Genomic DNA, 18,720 nt, shown 5'->3' with positions numbered 1-18,720 from the left:
AAGTGAACGAATGGTTCAGAATTTCTGCTTGATATGGCCGTTGTTTCCTATAAAAAGGAGGAATTCCTTGTTTTAGATGGTGGTGTAGCAACGGAATTAACCAGGGCTGGATTTAATCTTGATGTAAGTCAATCTCATAGCATTTATAGTACTAGCTTGCTTGCATGATCGCGTGAGATGCAAATGACCATAACTTGTCTTCTGTTAGTTTTCTGTTGTTCTAAATAGACTACAGACCTAGGTACAGACATATTTCAATTATTATTTCCACTTAGGGTGACCCACTATGGAGTGGAAGAATTCTTGTTGAAAACCCAGAGGCCGTGAAATCTGTTCACAAAAGGTAAATTCACATTTTATCATAAGCCTAATTTATTGTGATGCGTTATTTTTGTTTAAATTACATATTTTTTTCATCTAAATTTTTAAATTTATAGCGATTAATTGTATTTGTAAATTGCTTTAATGGAATCTTAGCCTTTTAATACATATTTTATTTTAAGGTGTCTTTTTTGTATTTTTATTTTTTTAAACCCCTGAATAAAATCTTGTATGTATATGCGTGTATGTATGTATGTATGTATGTAAATTCTTTTCTTGAGTAGAACGTATTTCGTAGAGCGCTCAACTCAATCGATTGAGGAGCATCAACTATAACTTCAGAGAAGTTCAGGTCTCACGAGTAATCATCGTTTTATTGCCAATTATTATTAGCAATAAAACGATGATTACTCGTGAGACCTGAACTTCTCTGAAGTTATGTATGTATGTATGTATGTTTTTTCTTCAATGTGTGGGTTCAGATAAAAATTGGTCTATCTGTATGCACTAGTGATAATTTTTTCTGTGCTTTGCAATTAGTTGATCCACTTTCCTTGTACAAGGGATTTTTAGTGCCTGATGTTTTCAGCTGGGAAAAACACTAAGCTTTAAATCAGGTGTTTTCCCCAGGTTTACATCCACATTTCTGATTACTATCACCCAGAAAATAAACTTTATCTATTTAAAATAACTGTACTCCATTTTGGTTGTTTATAGTTTCTTTGAAAGTGGAGCAAATGTTGCAACAACTGCTACTTACCAGGTGCATGTACTAGCAGATAAGTAATAATCACCATGTATATTTTGACATTATAGTTTAGAAATTCCTTGTTTCGTTTCTGCATATTCCTTGTTGCTTTTTTTTCTCTAGGTCAGCCTAGAGGGACTCTTAATGTACTGTGGTCTTGATGAGAGCAAAGCCTTAGATGTAATTGAGAATAGTGTGAAAATTGCCCAGGAAGCTTCTCGTGCAGTGTGCAGGTAAAGATACGAAACTAGTTATAAAGCTTTTATTAATTATATTATTCTATGATCACTGTATTATTTAATAAATAATTTAATTGTACTACATTTACGGTAGCAGTACTGGATGCCCAAGGAAGATGCTAGTGGCAGGATCAGTAGGTCCATATGGAGCATGTCAGCATGATGGGTCTGAATATACAGGCAAATATGTTGACAACATGACAATACAGGTATTAGGAAAGGAAACTGTTTTTTGTCATATGAGTTATGGCCTTTTATTACATCTCTCACAGTGTACATGTGCTGTAATTGTGCTGTAATTGGACAATTTAGTGGACAGTATTCTACAGTAAGGCCCGCCAAAGTTTGCTAAAATTTTTCATGATTTATCGCCGAGCGTTCATTACTTTATTTATAGCAAGTAAAAGTTGAAACTTTAAATTTTGTATTAAAATATGTTAAAGACTTAACAACGATTTAAAATTGATCTGTTTTGCTTTCAACGTGAGTCAAAAATTTGAAGCCATTCTGTGTGAATTATATAAATCGTTCCTAAACCTGTCAGACACACAGTAGGGATGTAGTATTTATCTTACTAAGCTCATCTTCTCAGTCCATACTGCAAGTTACGGTTCTTCGTCTCCCCCCACGCCTCCCTACCTCCCGATGATTTATGGCCCGCATACTTTGTGTTTGGCCCTTAAATCAAAAAGGAAACAGCTCAGTCTGTAACTTACAGTACGGACCTCTAAGTCGGTTAGTAAGAGGTATTTATTGTACTATACAAATATATATTTGTACAAATATGTTTTTCACCACTGGGCTGTAAACCAAACTTTTGACTAGAAACATTTCGACTATTGGTGCACCTTAGTCCTTATAGTCTCCAGCTCCAATCTGTACATTCAAGAAAACCTGTTTTGTTTCAGGATCTAGTGAACTGGCACAGGCCCAGAGTGGCAGCTCTACTCAAAGCTGGGGCTGATATCTTAGCTTTGGAGACTATCCCTGCTCAGGTACATATTTATGGTATTTAAACATAAACCTGTCTTATTCCTGCTCTCAGTCATTCACGATTTGCAAACCCTGTATGCTAATATTAATTTTAGTGTGACTGACTGCTGTGAAACTATATATATATGACCAAAATATAGCTATAACAACACCACTGATTATGTTGTCAATTAATGATAATTAATTAGCTATTTTCAGTAAAAAAAGCTGTCTGGGTGACATTGGTTGTTTCACAGATGGTTGTAGACTGTTTTAGGCTGCTGTGAGAAAACCTGGAATGTTAGTATGCAGTATAGCATAGATTAACCCATTGTTATATGGAAATGTTTTTTGACTTTTGGTCTATCTACAGGAAAAAGATGAAATGAATGTTGTTTCTCTGTATCATTAGAAAGAAGCAGAAGCTCTGATTGAACTTCTCAAAGAGTTTCCCGAGGCAAAGGCTTGGTTGAGCATGTCATGCAAGGTGATTATGGGTAATATGAGTTACTTTCCAGGGGTGGGTCTGTCAAGTGAGGAGGGGAGTTTCCATTGATTGGTCTGATTCTCTCCCCTCCAAGAGTTTAACTGGTTTAGAAGGAACTATCTGCAGCATAAGTAGTTCTTTAGAGGGAGGTGTGTGCCAGAGCAGCGTCAGTTGTTAGTGATAAGATTTGATGTGGAAAGTGTAGTTATTTAATAAGTAAATCTGAGTGAGCCTTAGTTCAGTATGGATGTTTCCAAATTTTATGACTTCAGGATGGAATTCACACTTGCCATGGAGAAGTCTTCTCTGATGCTGTCACTAGTATTGTCAATCAATCAAAACAAGTAAGGGGTTCTAAAAAACAGTCAAGACTGTTCAGTTATGATGGTGCTGCAGTTATCAATTCCAAGTCAGTCTGGTAAATCAATCAGGGCTTGAAAAAAGGACTATCCAGTGCTCCAGGACAAGTAGATTTTCATGCGAGGCAAGTTACTTTTCATTCTCAATTGCCTGAGGGACCGTTCATTTTTTATGAGGGAGGGGGGGCTGGTGGGATTTGGGAAGCACCATTTAAAAATGGCATGACCCCCCCTCAGCTTACCAATTTTTTCACATGCCCCCCCTTATAGCTGTCATTTTTTGGGATGACCCCCCCCAAAAAAAAATTGAACAAACAATATTTAGATTTCAACTTTTTTAATATTTCTCTATTATCCCCCTACTTCACGTTTTGTGCTCACTGTGAAGACAATATTTACAATCCCTATACTACAGAGAGCTGTTGTTTGAAAAACAAATCAAAAGAAAGAGAAGTCAATTTCAGATCTCCTAGTTATGGCTCGCTCTGAGCGTGGGGCATTTGGCCTCTCACTGGCATCTCCCTCATCTGAATTGATGAATGCCCACAGTTTTAATGTAAAACAGATCAAATGTATAGAAGCTAAGTTGACGAAGGTCACGCAGGACATGGAGGCACTAGAAAATAAGAGCAATTATAACAGCATATTCAAGGGCATACTCAAACAGCACATCAACAAAAGGAGAAGGAAAAAAGAAAACCGCAGAAAGTCCAATCAAAGAAAGAGGAAGCGGACTGAAAACAACGTCCAACGAGTTTATGGAATCTGTGTTGGAAACCCGCTAGGAAATGATCTTCCACAATGCCTTGTGTACCCTCCTAGAACGGCCGTCCTGGAAGAGTGTATTAAAGTTGAGGATGTTGCCACGTCCTTATTTAGAAGAGATGGGCCATATATCGCACAGCTCTTGGAAGGGAATTATTTCACCAATGCTGCAAGAAGTAGAATCACCACCAACCTTGAGCAGGAAGTCAGAGATTATGTTTACACCTTCATGTACCCTGAAGAGTACACTCTGACGGAAAGCATTGCTGCTTTTTGCAGCATTGGTGAAAAAGACTCCCATAGCAGCACAAGCGGTGACGAAGAACTCGACGACAGTGAAGATGAAGATGAGTGCCAGTGAAAGTTGCATTCGAAAATAACAGTGTTAAATACTTCTTTTCAGTAGCTACAAAATTGATGCTTTTTGTCGCCAAGCGTTTTTTTAAAGCAGAAGGAAAGTTTGTAATAAATTTGTATCCTGCCTTCTATGTTTATTCTATAGCAATTTTTTTGATATTCAAACATTATGCCATTTTAAAGTTTTACTAAAATATTTCACGTGACCCCCCCCTTTTCCCTTACTTTTTTGGGATGGCTCCCCCTCGAAAGCCATTTTTTTTCACATGGCCCCCCCCCCCCCCCAAATCCCACCAGCCCCCGCTACCTGATAAAAAATGAACGGTCCCTGATGGGCAAGGGCCCAGGCAAGTCATTGGCAAACTAAATCGCAAGTACACTGTATTATCTTACAGATAATACTTGCAGCCATTTGAAGGAAGTCCTCACTTGTCATATTTTAGTTGTAATTAATTATCCAGTATTTGACTAGTCGCTTTAATCTCCAAAAAGTGAACTCTAGTTGTTTTGTCCCAGATTGCTGCTGTGGGCGTGAATTGTACGTCTCCGTGGTTTGTTACGGTCTGTATTGAACTTCTTTGTTTACGTCAATGACTGCATTTAAGCTAATTAGACATTGTACACACGCACAGTCAAATAATTGTTTTTGGAATGACTTCTCAAATGGTAACACTTTTATTGTCCTTAAGTACATACCAGTAAGGCAATGTGCCTAAGGACTCCGCCATGTTCCCTTAAGTTTGGTCAATGTGTCTGTGTGAAGAATATGGCTTTGCCAATATTGATCTGTTTTATTACTTGTGGGCAAACTGTCTGACTCCTGTAATTAAAAAAGAGCAAGATTGCAAGAAAGACAAAACTTTATAGTTCAGGGCAAAAATGTTAATGTGTAGGCTGTCATATTACAAGAAACGTTATTGGACTTATTGGTGTTCCAATTGAGCAAACCATAATAAAGCAAATTAACTGTCGAGACTTTTATCCCTTGCAGTCCCTACTGCAGAGTGCCAAAGGCAAAGTGGATGTTCCCTTTGTTGTGTACCCCCATACTGGTGAAGAGTGGAGGGAAGGAGGGTAAATTTAATTTTAAAAATTATTATAGACTACCAGTAGTCCCTTTTGCGTAGCCTGTTGTGCATGACGTGAAAGAAAACTGCGAGCGAACTCCTGGGGGCGAGAAGCACATGTCATGCGTTAAATTGATCATGTGCACATTACACAATTATTATTCCAACCCTGGCTGCACTGAATGTTACCCAACAATAATTTTAAACAAATTATACTAAATCACACTCAAATTCAGATTTAGTACAAAGTTGCCAGTTGTTTAAATCATGCTGGTTTTACCTAATAACTGATTTCTGATAAAATCAGATGTTATTCTAACTACAAGATTTGGTAGGATAATTGTGAGGTATTGTGGTTTGTTAGTGTTCTATAAATCTGTAATTGCCTCTGCTTTTGACAAAGGCAACCTGATTGCTCACCACTTGGAAATCAGGACATTCAACTTGTGCTTGCCAAATATTTCTATTCTATTTGCTTATTCCTCAGCTTTGGATGGGAGGGTGAAATTGAATGGCAACCAAGAGACGCTACCTTTGTCCGTGACCTAACCAGTTATGTTCTGGAATGGATAGACGCTGGTGCTCGTTGGATTGGTAAGTTTTATAAGTCAACACAATGTGGAGTGGTTACTCCAAGGAGGGGGGAGACTTCAATACTAAAAGAACAGAGGTGTTAAGTTTTTCAAGTTTGTCTTTTTCCAGCCAACCTTGCGAGAAAATATTTCAACGTTGTTTTTAGGGGGATTTGTTAAAGTAACATCATTCAAGTGTGGCTTCCAGTGATGTGAAGACAAAAACATCATGCTTTGTGTACCTTTTTTGTAGGAGGATGCTGTTTAACGAAGCCAAAGGACATAGCAAGAGTACGAGAAATAGTTGACAGATTTGAATAACCCTGAATCCCTCCCATCGTGATGTTAGTTTGGATTAATTAATTAAAAACCGTTGAACTAGTTGGATACATGTACTTCGTTATACTTATTTGCAAAAAAAAAGGCACAACAAAACAGTCATAAAACATGCTTTTATTTCTTAGAATGTTCTCGCAAGTATGCCAGCTATATGTCCAATAACAAGGCCTGTATTTGTAAACACTCTGAGGCTCTGACCCACACATGTTGTACCACAAACTTAGTTTGTACCAGACGAGGCATTACAAGCTGTAAACATTTAGATGGAATACCCTTTCCAAATAAAAGCTGATATATTAATGGAAGTGATATTTTGAGTTAATAAGGCCCCACAATAAAATAATTATCTTAATTTCCTTTGGACAATTCTGACCACATTTCACAATGTTGCGAGATGTTTTCTCAGAAGATGACTTCAGGGCATGGAATCATTTAACATATTGGTCTTAATTTAGCAATTTTGCATTCTGTTGAAAGACATCGTCATCCATTAGATTATCTGCACTAGTGATCTTGTGACATGAATAAAGTTATGAAAGTATTGTCATCAGCGAGTGTTTTTTTTTTATTGTAACTAATGAAGTATTGTAGATTACTCTTATAGCCTAGTGCTAGGAGATTTTCCAAGTAGTTTGAAGATCACTTGTTGTACATGGCATCAAGTTCCTGCCTGTAGTGAGCTGAGATGTTCTTACGCTTGAGCTTCAGAGAAGCTGTGACAAGCTCTGTTTCTGGTGTCCACTGTTCGGTGACCAGGGTCAAACGCTGTGGAATCTCAAACCTCTCGAGTTTCACTGAAAAAGTTGATAACAGTGCCTTGTAAATAACCCATGTAGCAATCATTTTCTTTTCACAAAGATGATTGGGCATTTTAGTGGTTTTTTTTTGTCTAAATACCACAAGGTTTTGATTTTTCTGCCTGTCTCAATAGTACTGTTCTTAGTTCTCAGTCAGTCAAAGTATTCTAACTTTTGAATCTTGTAAATGAAACCCTAGTGTGCAACCACTGACCAACTGAGCAGTACTAAATATTCTGTCCTATGCACTTTTCAACTTTCTCTTCTTAATTTTAACCAAACCACAAGCTTTCTTCATAATACTTACTAGCTTTGCCAAGGGCCTGCAGATCCTTCAGAACAGCATCTGTGACAGCCTTGTTCCTACACTGTTTTGCCCAGTCGTCAGTCAAGACACCCAGTGAAACAGCTAATGCCTTGAGCTGCTTGGGGCGAGCTACAGCAAGACACACCACATAGTTGTACAAACTCTCCGCATATACACAGATGGTCTCTACATACTGGCTCTGTGCAAGAGCTGCCTCAACTTTTCCAAGTGACACATACTCTCCTGCCTGAAGCTTCACAAGGTCTTTCTTGCGGTCTACATAAGCAAGCAGAAACATATATAATATTTGACTTATGAGGCAGTAATGTTGACTAAAAAAAAAATAATTTTTTGGCTACCAAAATTGGAATTGGTATCCACTTTTTGCTTGCATCTCATCACTCCTTTAGGATAAAAAAAGGCTGTTTTGCAATAAAAAGATATAATTATTTTCCTTTTACCAATAAGCAACTCTGTTTCATATTTTTCCTATTATTCCTGTTTGTTAAATATGTGTGTGACTTGAACATTCAGAATAACTTACATCTATTACATGTAATGGCTGTCCAGCATTGTCAACTTAAAGGTTATTACTTCAAGAAGCCAAAGAACTAAAATGCAATTTGTAAATACTTTTGTGGGCTCTGGGGTAAAATTAGCTTTGTTGCTGTGTTGTTGTTGCATCTCTGTCACTGTCTGAGCACTGTAATTTTGCATGAGGAAAAAAAGTCTCCAAGGAACACATATTACCTGATATTATTAGAAGACTGAGTATTGTTAGTTTGGTTTGAGAAATATCAACTCCAAGTTACAGAAATCAACAATCATGTTTAGCATTTACTGTTACTTCCAAAACTCCTGAAGAACTGAAGTTACACATCATAATGAATTAAGTTACTGTAGATCTATTCTAAAATAGCTCCTCACCAATGATTTTAAGGCAGCCATCAGGGTGGAACTCTCCAATGTCGCCGGTATGGAACCAACGCTGGCCATTTCTGTCGACTTCAAAGTCCTCTGCTGTCTTTGCAGGGTTTTTAAAATAGCCCTTGGTCACATTTGGACCTCCAATGACAACTTCTCCTCTGGGGTAGGGCTTATCTCTGACTGTGTAGTTTCCTATTAAAATCAAATCACAACAGTACATTAGGTGATGTTTTTCCTGCAGTTTATGAGTGGTTGATAACTGGGGGTCAGTCAACAAAGCTACCGTACATGTACCGGTAGTCCAGGTTCAGTGTGAATATTTATATCAATTTTGAAGCTTTCCAGTTAGGTTCTCTGTTTATATTTGTTTGTCCTTCAAGTTTGATTTTGACAAATGAACAACTGGGCACTCACAACTTAGCAGCTCTGTAGCCATTATCTAAGTAGTAAACTTTCCAAAATACGATGACTCCTTCATGTAAGTAGTGAAATACTAGTTCACAATAATGATGACTGAATACTACATGTAATGCAGTTACACAAAATAATTGAGAAGCATTTATCACTTATTTTGACACAGACATTTGATGTGATCAGTGGCACTCAAAAACATGCTAAGTGCTCAAAAGTTACAATAATTATGGTATGAAGGATATGGAGGACCAACATTGCTGACATACCTTCCTCCCAGCTGACCAGCTTGATCTCAGTTGAGGAGACTGGAGGTCCTACACGCCCAGTTGTCCTGTCCCAGGCTAAACAAAATAAGGCATTTGTTGCATAGTGATTCATATGGGTGATCAGTTGCATACTTTCCTATGCTAGGCTTAATTATCCCACATGGAAAGATTGTATGATGAGCCCAAGAACCCTGATTAGAAGGCTAGATATCGGAAAGAATATGTGCAGGGCTGTCATTATACAAATAAGTGCTGTAACCAGTAACACCTGTTACGGCTGAGTATGCTTGATTTTTCCTTGATGCTACCGGTGAAATTGCCCGTTGTTGATAGAATTCAAACAAAAAAGGAACAAGTTTGCTACAGGTGTGGAGAGTGAGGCTACTGGTGGCTCAAAACTTAATGACAGCCCCATATGTATGTGTAATCAAATGTTAACGAGTGAAATTAGGAAATAATTTCATGTGCATTTTGTCAAAAATTAATTATCAGAGTTTTTTTAGAATTTTAACAAAACGTAACTGAATTTATTTCCTAATTTTATGAGGATACCATTTGATTACCTTTAAATATTGCAGGTAGCAAATTACACTATAGGATTACAATCAAGGGCTTTTGACTTATCTATTTGTGGGGAGAAATATTGTGCCAAACATTGCCATGGCAATTTTGTTATTTCACACCTGAAATTATAAATTATTGCTGAAATTTTATGCCAAAATTGAGGAAAAATTTGTCTCCCACAATGTTATTAACTTAAATTTAGGTTAATTTTCATATCAAAAGTTTTTGACATACCAAGTTATTGAACAAATAAATCTGTCAGACACATCACAGTATGTAAACAAACCTCAATTAAAGTATTACGCCATAAGTCATTACAAAATACAAGTACCAGTACATGCAATACATACCATTGCAGACAGTTCCTGCTCCACAGGTTTCAGTGAGACCATAGCCTTGCCCCACAGGACAACAGAAGCACACGTTCATAAAGAGCTGAGTGTCTTCAGATAATGGTGCACCACCACTCAATATCTGCCTTACGCGACCCCCCAGAAGATTGCGCATCTTTGAGAAGATGAATCTGAAGAAAAGAAATGAGGTCAGAAATAAGGACCGTGGTGTTATCATCTGCATGCATTCAAAGCAAAAGTATACTTTTATAATATTTCACAAACCTCTGAGAGGAAGGATGTTTAGAAGTCTTGATTTATTTTTCTATGATATTTTATGTAAAACTTACTTGTTAAGAAGTGGAGTATCAAAGCCAAGCTTAAGTTGCTTCAGTTTGTAACTGTAAGCAAATGCAAAGAAAAGCTGCAGAAGACGAGGACCCTCCTTGACTTTTTCCATGACGCCCTGTCTGATTCTGTCCATGATGACAGGAACTGCGGCCATTACAGTTGGTCTGAGCACTGATACGTCTCCTTTAGTTCCTTTCTTGATTTTAGATGACTGTATGAAGACATTGAGACATTAAATTTATGTTACATAAAATGGCAAACAAGTACACGTACCAAAAGCAAAGCCGACATGTATTTATTTCTATGAAGGAATTAAGTACCAAGGAAAATTCAAAGCTTTGTCTTTCACAAACAGCTCTATATACTAGTCATGGCAGAGGTTTGTCTGTTTTTTTTTTTTTGTACTAAGAGCAGTCAAGATTTCTTTTACGAAAATGTAGAGGAATTTTCCAAGTGAACTATGCTTTGTGGGGAGGGAAATGAATTTAGAGTTAATTTGTAATAATTTACAGAGCAGGGCCCGGTTGTTCAAAAGCCAATTAACGCTAATCCAGGATTAAAAGTAAATCAAAGTTCTTATTTCTCTTGAATAAAAGTGTTTTCACTGTCCATGTTTCCTGGAGTTTGACATTGGTCAAAGCCAAAATTGAAGGACAAAAAATTTAAACAGAAACCTTCACTGAAAAGTTACAAAACTGAAATAAAAATTAATGCTAATCCTGGATTAGCTTAATCATACTTTGAACAACCTGGTGCTGATGTCCATACAGATGTATTTGGGCTGTCATTAAACAACAACAGCGACAAAAAGAAAGAAAACAAAACAATTTATAACAAAAACGTTTTAATAGGCCCTCTTTAGAAAGATAATGACAGACATATGAAACAAAAAAGAACTGAAATTACCTGATCAGATAGAGTGAGAGCGTGGGAATATCCTATGGCTGCCCCATGAGCAAGCACTGCATTTTCTGAAACAAAAACCCACAGTATCTAATAAACTATTAAATGGCAATAGCAAGGACATACAAGACTCTGTTATGTGAATCCTGCCGTAACTTGCAACCCCATTCTCACCGGTTGAACAGTAGTAATGTGCATGTATTGTTTTGGCAAGTCCTCAGAAGAATTCCTCGAAAATCTGTTACTCTCAATGCAAAATTAGAACAGAACAGAACAGAACAGAACCACCAATAAAAGGAGATTGGTGAATATTAAAAAATGTTGGAACTAATTTTGATGTGAAATGGCAATCAAACTGTGGTTGTCATTTATTTTCCTTTATGTGCTGTTTACTATGAATAACAACAACAATACAAATATAAATTTCTTTGAAAAATGTCACCCCCAAAACAAATATTTTAAACCACAACACATACTGTACGTGCCTGTCAGTGGATAGACATTACCTGCAATTAGCTCAAGTACATGTGCCAGTGGAAGATAACCAACATAAACATCTTTTTCACTGGAAAAGAACCAAAATATAACCATATGATCCTATGACGGGAAGCCAGGCAGGGCACAGGTACCAGACTAGGTAACTCTGTCAATAGCACTTTTGTTCTAACAAAGTTCTATTTTTCTACAAAATGTACTCTGAAAAGGGCATGTATCCTGCCTTAAAACTACTTCAGCTGAGCAATTTTGTGTTTTACTTTTTTATGTTTTTTACTTTTTCTCAACTGTAACTAATTTTAAATTTCTTGCACATTGTTAAACATTGTCTGACAATGCAATCTGGGTCTTTCTACAATCAACATCTTCAAGATCACAACAAATGTTCAATTACAAAAACTGTATTGTAAAACTGACTTACCTAAGAGCAGGATGTACTCTTGCAATAATTCCAGCGATACTAGCCATTAATGCACTGTGAGGAATGAGAACACCTACAACACAAAAAATACACTTGCGTTATTTTTCACAGAATTACACTTGCAAGTGCAGTTTCATGAAAGACAAGTCTGTCAAATAGAGCTGCATTCAACTGAAAGTCGTGACAAATAATCACTCTGGATGATCACCAGACAAAAACCAGTGCATCCATCATAACCTAAAGCAAAGTCATACAAAGTGCAGGTAAACTGTCATGCATGTGCAAGCGAGTCCCAGTTGGTTTTAGTTTTAGCCTGCGAGTAGGATCTAGTGTCTGGGTTTCGCACTCAGGCAATGGTTCCTTGCTTTTCCCTCTGGTGCACAGGTGAGTCTAAGAATGACATGGGGGTGGGTTGGCTCAGAAACTAGAGCTTGGGCAAAAGCCACTGAATTCAATCTCGTGTAGCAACAGAAGTCAGTAGTTGCTGCTTGCTTCAAACAGGACTGATCAACTTTGCTGCATCACCTTTGTAGCAATATTTCACTAAAAAGCCAGCCCAAATTTCTTATTCTGCAAGCACTGAGACCAATGTTTCCAGTATATCACCAGCTATGATCACTGCCAGCACAATGTCACAACTACTGTCCTGACTGGAAACTTTAATTAAATTTTCTGTGGATTTCCAGCCCAATATTCCAGTACTGTATTTCACATTAAACTACACACCTATGAACAACATCATCATTGGCATCAATCAGTCTTAGAGACTATGGAGCTGCGCTCTGGATAGTAACAAACAAATTAAAGGAACAGGGAGGGAAAGGCTTACCTTTAGCAAGACCTGTTGAACCACTTGTGTACATGATGACAGCAACATCATCTGGGCTAGGACCCCTCTGGACTAAAGATGCTAACAAACAATGAAGAAAGAACAAATTCATTCTAAAAGGAAAACACTCTATGTGGGTGTTCTAGTTATGAAATATTTCCACCGACTCAGTGCCAGTGGTGAGTGAAGTCATGAATAGGCCACGTTCAATATATCAATATTCTAACATGGCTCCGAGACTTTCGCATCAAAATTGTCAATTCACTAAGTTTCTATTGTCTCTCAATTCCCAAAAGAGACCTGGATACAAAGAAAACAACACCAAATATAGAAGTTTGTCCTGAAAGCCTCGGAGCCATGTTAGAATATTGATATATCGAGCATGGCCTATTACACAACAAGAAAATCATTGAAAGTTTTGATTACTCTATCCAGCTACACTGTCCTGGTCTTGAACACTTTGCTAGGAGAGTTAAAAACATTTCCAGTAACCCAGTTCTAGCAGAATTTATGGGGGGAAAAGTTGCTAACCTCTTACTAACCAATCTAAATCAAAGGCAAGATAAAACAAGAGCTTACGGTTAATTTGTGATTCACCGATCTCTTCAATTTCACTCATGGAATGGACTTTTATTCTCCTTGAAAAGCCTAGCAATGCTGATTTCTTTGCAACATTTCCCAAGTACACAATGTGTTCAACTTTTGGTAGTCTGTCAATCAGAGCAGAAAGCTTGCTGAGCAAAGAGCTATCGGTGATAATAAATCGGACTTCTGATTCGTTGATGGCATGAACAAGGGCTTCATCTCCCAGAGTGGTGTAAACTGTAACAACTGAAAGTATGATGAAACAAAACCTATGTTAATGGGAAACCTCAAAAACAAATCATACAAAGAAAAGAGGAATTACAAAAGATGCATCAATGTTTTAAAAAAATACATATCAGTCTATGATTATCATTACAAATTACAATATTTATATCAGTCTTAGAACAATGCTGATTGTTTTTAATTACCACTGACAACTATCATGTGAAATGCAGTATTACATCATAGGAATACAAAATATGAATTGAGTTCTAAATGCGAGTTGCCCTCAATAACATTAATAACAATAGTTTCAAACAGAAAATCTGCTGGATAGATCCTCATGTTTTGCACGATTACCACTACGACTAGTTAACATACATGTACATTTGGACACTGAGTCAGTTCTTCAGATTTCTTTCCTTTCCTCTCTCATTTAAAACCAGATACCCACAGTAAGGGGAGGCCTCTTCCTCATCCAAACAGATACATGTACAAACATCTTTCTAATGATCTACTATTGATTGCTGAAATATTCTTACTAAAAAAAAAACACTCTGTAACAGTACTGTTCTTTCCTCCCGATCAAAATCTACAAGAAACTGCCGTGTGCATGTGACTATCAAAGACAGGCTTTTCGCCAGAGGGTGTCCAGGCGTCCTGTGGAGGGCCACTTTCGAAAGCAAGTTATTTTATTTTTCATATGTTGCCTTATACATTGCTCATTTGAGGAGGCCCAATAGCACATTTTGGACAGCCACTTTTCAAATTCTGGCTAAATGCCTGATCAATTATAAAGGTTCTTTCAAACGAAAAACGTATCCAACTATCTAAGAAAATACATCCTTGAAAAGAGTTTATATAACTGTGAACAGCACATAATTCAAAGTAACATACTTGGAAAATTTTGAGCAAAACATCCCTGTGCTGCTATTATCCACTCAGCTTTTGTTTCAGAGATTATTGCAATGTTCTCTTTGAGCTGCTGTCCTAGAGCAGCCAATCCTCTTCCAAAGGCTCTTGCTCTGGCATCTACCTCGGCATATGTCAACCAGTTGTACTCCCCACAAATAAGTTTCTTAAACACTCTGCCATTGGGGTGCATTTCATCTTCCTCCCTGAGAACTTCGCGCGTCCCTAGACATTTTCTATATGGGTACAAGTTCACAGCTCGCCTGAAAGAAAAACATATTTTTATGAATAACTACATTTGTGACTAGACTGCTTATGCAAGCTCACGTCAATCAGAGATCAAACTGACTGAACTGGGTCAGTTTTAATATGAATATAAAAACTGCTAATTATTATTATTGCCCACAGTGAAAGTGACTGATGAAATTTCTTCTGTTACAGTAGAAACCTAAAGAAGCATTTTGCTAACAACTCTTGTGAGCTGGAAGGTACAGTGTAGATCTATAGCCCACACAATCATCCTGAGTTTTAGTAGCTAAGCAGAAGATGACAAACACAATCCAGTGGTTTGTACTGATAATTAATATGCAAAATGATGATAGAATGACTTGCCCTTTATTTGCCTGCACATGTAACTGCAGTATAAGACAAAGTGCGATCAAATGATCACATAGTAGCATTCCCATGTAGATTTTAGGGTAAAAGGAAAAACGTCAGGTCAATATAGTAGGGAGTTTGAAATATCCCATAATCAGTGACCAATTTCAAACACTGAATGATCAATCTAGTGACCAAAGCTCTTTATAATATCCTCCACAAGCCACTGCCTTGAATTTTCTAGAAGCTGCAACATGTTATGTATTGTTTATTCAAGTGCCCCTTCAAATGTAAGAGAGAAAAAAATTAACATTGCAGGATCAAAGTACCAGCTGTAATTTTCCAGCATGCTCTGGCTTCGGGTGATTCCCTACATCTATGATGATTGATTTTTTTTAACTATGAACGTTGAGCACTGTATTGTAAAAAATATATTTAAAATGAAAAATGTGGGAACAAATGCGATGACTACTGAGGAAGTACTGGAACTTGCACATGACAAAGGATAAAGTCTGCTGTTAATTGAGCTGTTTCTTCAGACATCACAACTCCATGCATGGCCACATGGGTCTACTTGTTCATCCCAAGTGTCTAATTTAGTTTTGGCCTCAGGAAAAGTAATAATTATAAAACATTCCTGTTGGGGAAAAATGGTGACTTGCTAATTTGGAATTTGCAAATACATTGACATATTTAAAGCGTGCTACCAACCTACGAGTGTCCAAGAAAAACAAGTTTATTTCAGGCAGTCTGGTAATGTAACTGCCATAAAATCTTGTCTAGTTTGTACTGTAACATGCAGCAGGACTGACCAGTACAAATATTGAAAAACAACCATTTTTAACGTAACAATCAAGCCAGTGGTGGAAGTGACAAACACAGTCTCTGGTTTGGTATATATACTAATAATTTATATGCAAAATGATGATAGAATGACTTGCCCTTTATCTGCCTGTACATGTAACTACAGTACAAGACAAAGTGTGATCAAATGATCACATAGTAGCATTTCAGTGTAGATTTTAGGGTATGGGGAAAAACATCAGGTCAAAACAGTGGGGAGTTTGAAATATCCCATAATCAGTGACCAAATGCCGAACATTAACCCATCAAACTAGTGACCAAAACTCTTTGTAAAATCCTCCCAACTTGTCTTGAGAGACTGATATAGAGCTATAGAAATGAGTATTGCAAAATTGAGTATTTACAAAATTAACAAAATTTTACAAGCTCTACCAAATGAAAGAAATGCCACAAGCCGCTGCCTTGAATTTTCTAGAAGCTGCAACATGCTATGCATGGTCTATTCAAGTGCCCCTTCAAATGCTGAGGGAGAAAAAAAAATTAACATCGCAGGATCAAAGTATCAGCTGTAATCTTCCAGCATGCTCTGGCTTCATGTGATTCCCTACATATATGATGATTTTTTTTTTATACTATGAACCTCAAGCAGTGTATTGTAAAAAAACATGCAGGTACAAGTGTGATGACTACTGAGGAAGTACTGGAACTTGCACATGACAAAGGATAAAGTCTGCTGTTAATGAAGCTGTTTCTTGAGAAATCACAAATCCATGCACGGCCACATGGGTCTGCTAGTTCATCCCATGTATTTAATTTAGTTTCGGCCTCAGTAAAAATAATAAACTGCAACACATTCCTGTTGGGAGAAAAAGGCGACTTGCTAATTTGGAATTGGCAAATACATTGACCTATTTAAAGCATGCTGCCAGACTACGAGTGTCCAAGAAAAACAAGTTTATTTCAGGCAGTCTGGTAATGTAACCGCTATAAAATCTTGTCTGGTTTGTTCTGTAACATGCAGCAGCACTGACCAGTACAAATTTTGAAAAACAACCACTTTTAACATGACAATCAAGCCAGCGGTGGAAGAGACAATAATGGTAATCGTCAATCAGGCGGAACATGGTGTCTAGACTATAATAAAGAAACAAACTGAGTTTGCCAACTCCTGCAACATAAACATTGCAACCACTTTAAGAGAGTAAATAGCTGTTGTGTGTGGCTCAAGAGGTAGATACTGTCCAAAATGTTAATATTACGCTTGTTATGTAAAAAATATACCAAACTAAACTAGGACTGAAAGGGTTCAAACTCTACTTTGATGTAGTTTGAGACAATCTGTTCACAAACAACGTAATTAGTATTTTTGTGCCTCCTTCCACACCTCTGGATATTATGTCTGCACAGTCTAATTTCTGATTTTGAAAAGTGTAAAGATCTAATCCATCAAGGCAGATTTTTGCTGTATATATTCCAAGCTTAATATTGATTTGGTTTCATACAGCACAAATTCCAGAAACCATTAAAAATATTACTTTTCTACCCTTTACACCGGCAGAGCAAGCGTTGACTCATTTCTTTTCCAGCCTGTACACAATAATTATCCACAATAGACGAAACCTTATATACAATTACATCAAAGCACCACAAAGACCCGTATTCAAGCTACAAAGTTTACGTGTTTTGTACTGCGAACAATTACGGAAAAATATAGTACAATATGACTATCATTTAGAACAACGGCCGGTATAATCACAACATGCAAATCAAACTGCACAAATTAAAGCAAACTCAGGAACGAAAGATGTCTCTCCATGCGTAACCTTAAGCGCTTTAATAAAAAGAAGACTTTGGTCCTTCTAGTTTCTAAATACGTAAATGTTGCAATGAATCGACAACACAAAATTACCTTTGATCTTTGATATAATGGGATTAACAGTACATGAAAGTTTCACCTTGAATAACCTTGATCGATGTACCGAACGAGAAGCAAATAAGAGATCGACCATCAACCTCACGTGGAGGAAAACAAAGTATGTTTGGAAAGGAACACTGAATATCTTGGTATAAAACTGGTTTTATTAAAATACATCTCTTCAAAGCGGAGACGTTATGCAGCGACGTCAGAAATGACCCGTTGATCTGAAATCAAAAACCATCTACCAGCCTTTAAAACGCTTCAATTTAGGTCAAATGTTTACAACTTGTAGATCTTTGAAAACTTCTTCACATGCAAGGCTAGCTGGGCAAAAATTAGTTATTTGCTTGTCGAAGACGATCCAAAATATAACTCTGAACTGTACTTACTTAAATAGTTGATCCAACGTTGTGACACCATCGTACAGCGTTGTCACTAATGAATCGAAATGTTCCACACAGCGATAAGGGGCTCCTGGAAGTTGACTCACAGGCCTCGCTTGAACTTTATTGCGAGGTCGATACTGCTTCCTTCCCACTAGGTAGTACCACGGCAAAAAACTAACTACTCCCCATAACCAGCCGGCCATATTGAGGCTGAAAAGAAACACATTTTCCAAGAAGGTCCGCTCCATGCTACCTACACGTACACGTACCGTCAACAGACTGAACTCAAAAAGAGAGACACTTGTTGTGTGGCGAACAAAGTCCACATGACCCGTCACTCATTGAGATTCCCGCCGACCAGCTGCGCGCGCATTTCTGCTTGTCACCCCATTTTGCGTCAAAACAGACGATGATGAGGCCTCACAACTGCAGCCAGTTTTCTCTGTTATAAAAGCGTGTCCGTATTC

General features: G+C 37.4%; 2 protein-coding genes across 6 annotated transcripts; one reads left to right on the top strand and one right to left on the bottom strand.

Moving 5' to 3' along the window:
- The first annotated feature begins 15 nt into the window (after positions 1–15).
- Positions 16–6,773, top strand: LOC145492210 (homocysteine S-methyltransferase YbgG-like). 5 transcript variants are annotated; one of them, XM_081471562.1, is made up of 12 exons: positions 16–123; positions 276–343; positions 1,039–1,084; positions 1,193–1,302; positions 1,403–1,517; positions 2,217–2,303; positions 2,693–2,767; positions 3,040–3,111; positions 4,765–4,809; positions 5,240–5,322; positions 5,803–5,909; positions 6,141–6,773. In XM_081471562.1, the coding sequence occupies exons 1-12, from the start codon at positions 34–36 to the stop codon at positions 6,206–6,208; spliced, it is 966 nt and encodes a 321-aa protein (XP_081327688.1). In that variant the 5' UTR covers positions 16–33; the 3' UTR covers positions 6,209–6,773. The 5 variants fall into 5 exon arrangements, with proteins under 5 accessions (XP_081327688.1, XP_081327687.1, XP_081327686.1 ...); XM_081471561.1 differs by having other exon boundaries at positions 1,400–1,517; XM_081471560.1 differs by having other exon boundaries at positions 1,406–1,517; positions 5,803–6,773.
- An 84-nt stretch (positions 6,774–6,857) lies between these two features.
- On the bottom strand, positions 6,858–18,624 carry LOC145492202 (long-chain-fatty-acid--CoA ligase 4-like). Its single transcript, XM_081471546.1, has 13 exons — positions 18,257–18,624; positions 14,534–14,811; positions 13,412–13,663; positions 12,833–12,913; positions 12,004–12,076; positions 11,594–11,652; positions 11,091–11,155; positions 10,184–10,395; positions 9,852–10,024; positions 8,938–9,012; positions 8,258–8,449; positions 7,331–7,606; positions 6,858–7,020 (listed from the first exon to the last, which is right to left on the bottom strand). Exons 1-13 carry the CDS (start codon positions 18,499–18,501, stop codon positions 6,866–6,868), a joined length of 2,136 nt encoding a protein of 711 aa, XP_081327672.1. The 5' UTR covers positions 18,502–18,624; the 3' UTR covers positions 6,858–6,865.
- Positions 18,625–18,720: the final 96 nt, after the last annotated feature.

This window comes from Orbicella franksi, chromosome 7, assembly GCF_964199315.1.
Source record: "Orbicella franksi chromosome 7, jaOrbFran1.1, whole genome shotgun sequence".
Lineage (NCBI taxonomy): Eukaryota > Metazoa > Cnidaria > Anthozoa > Scleractinia > Merulinidae > Orbicella > Orbicella franksi.
The sequence above is the reverse complement of the archived record's forward strand: the minus strand, read 5'-3'. Positions and strand labels throughout refer to the sequence as shown.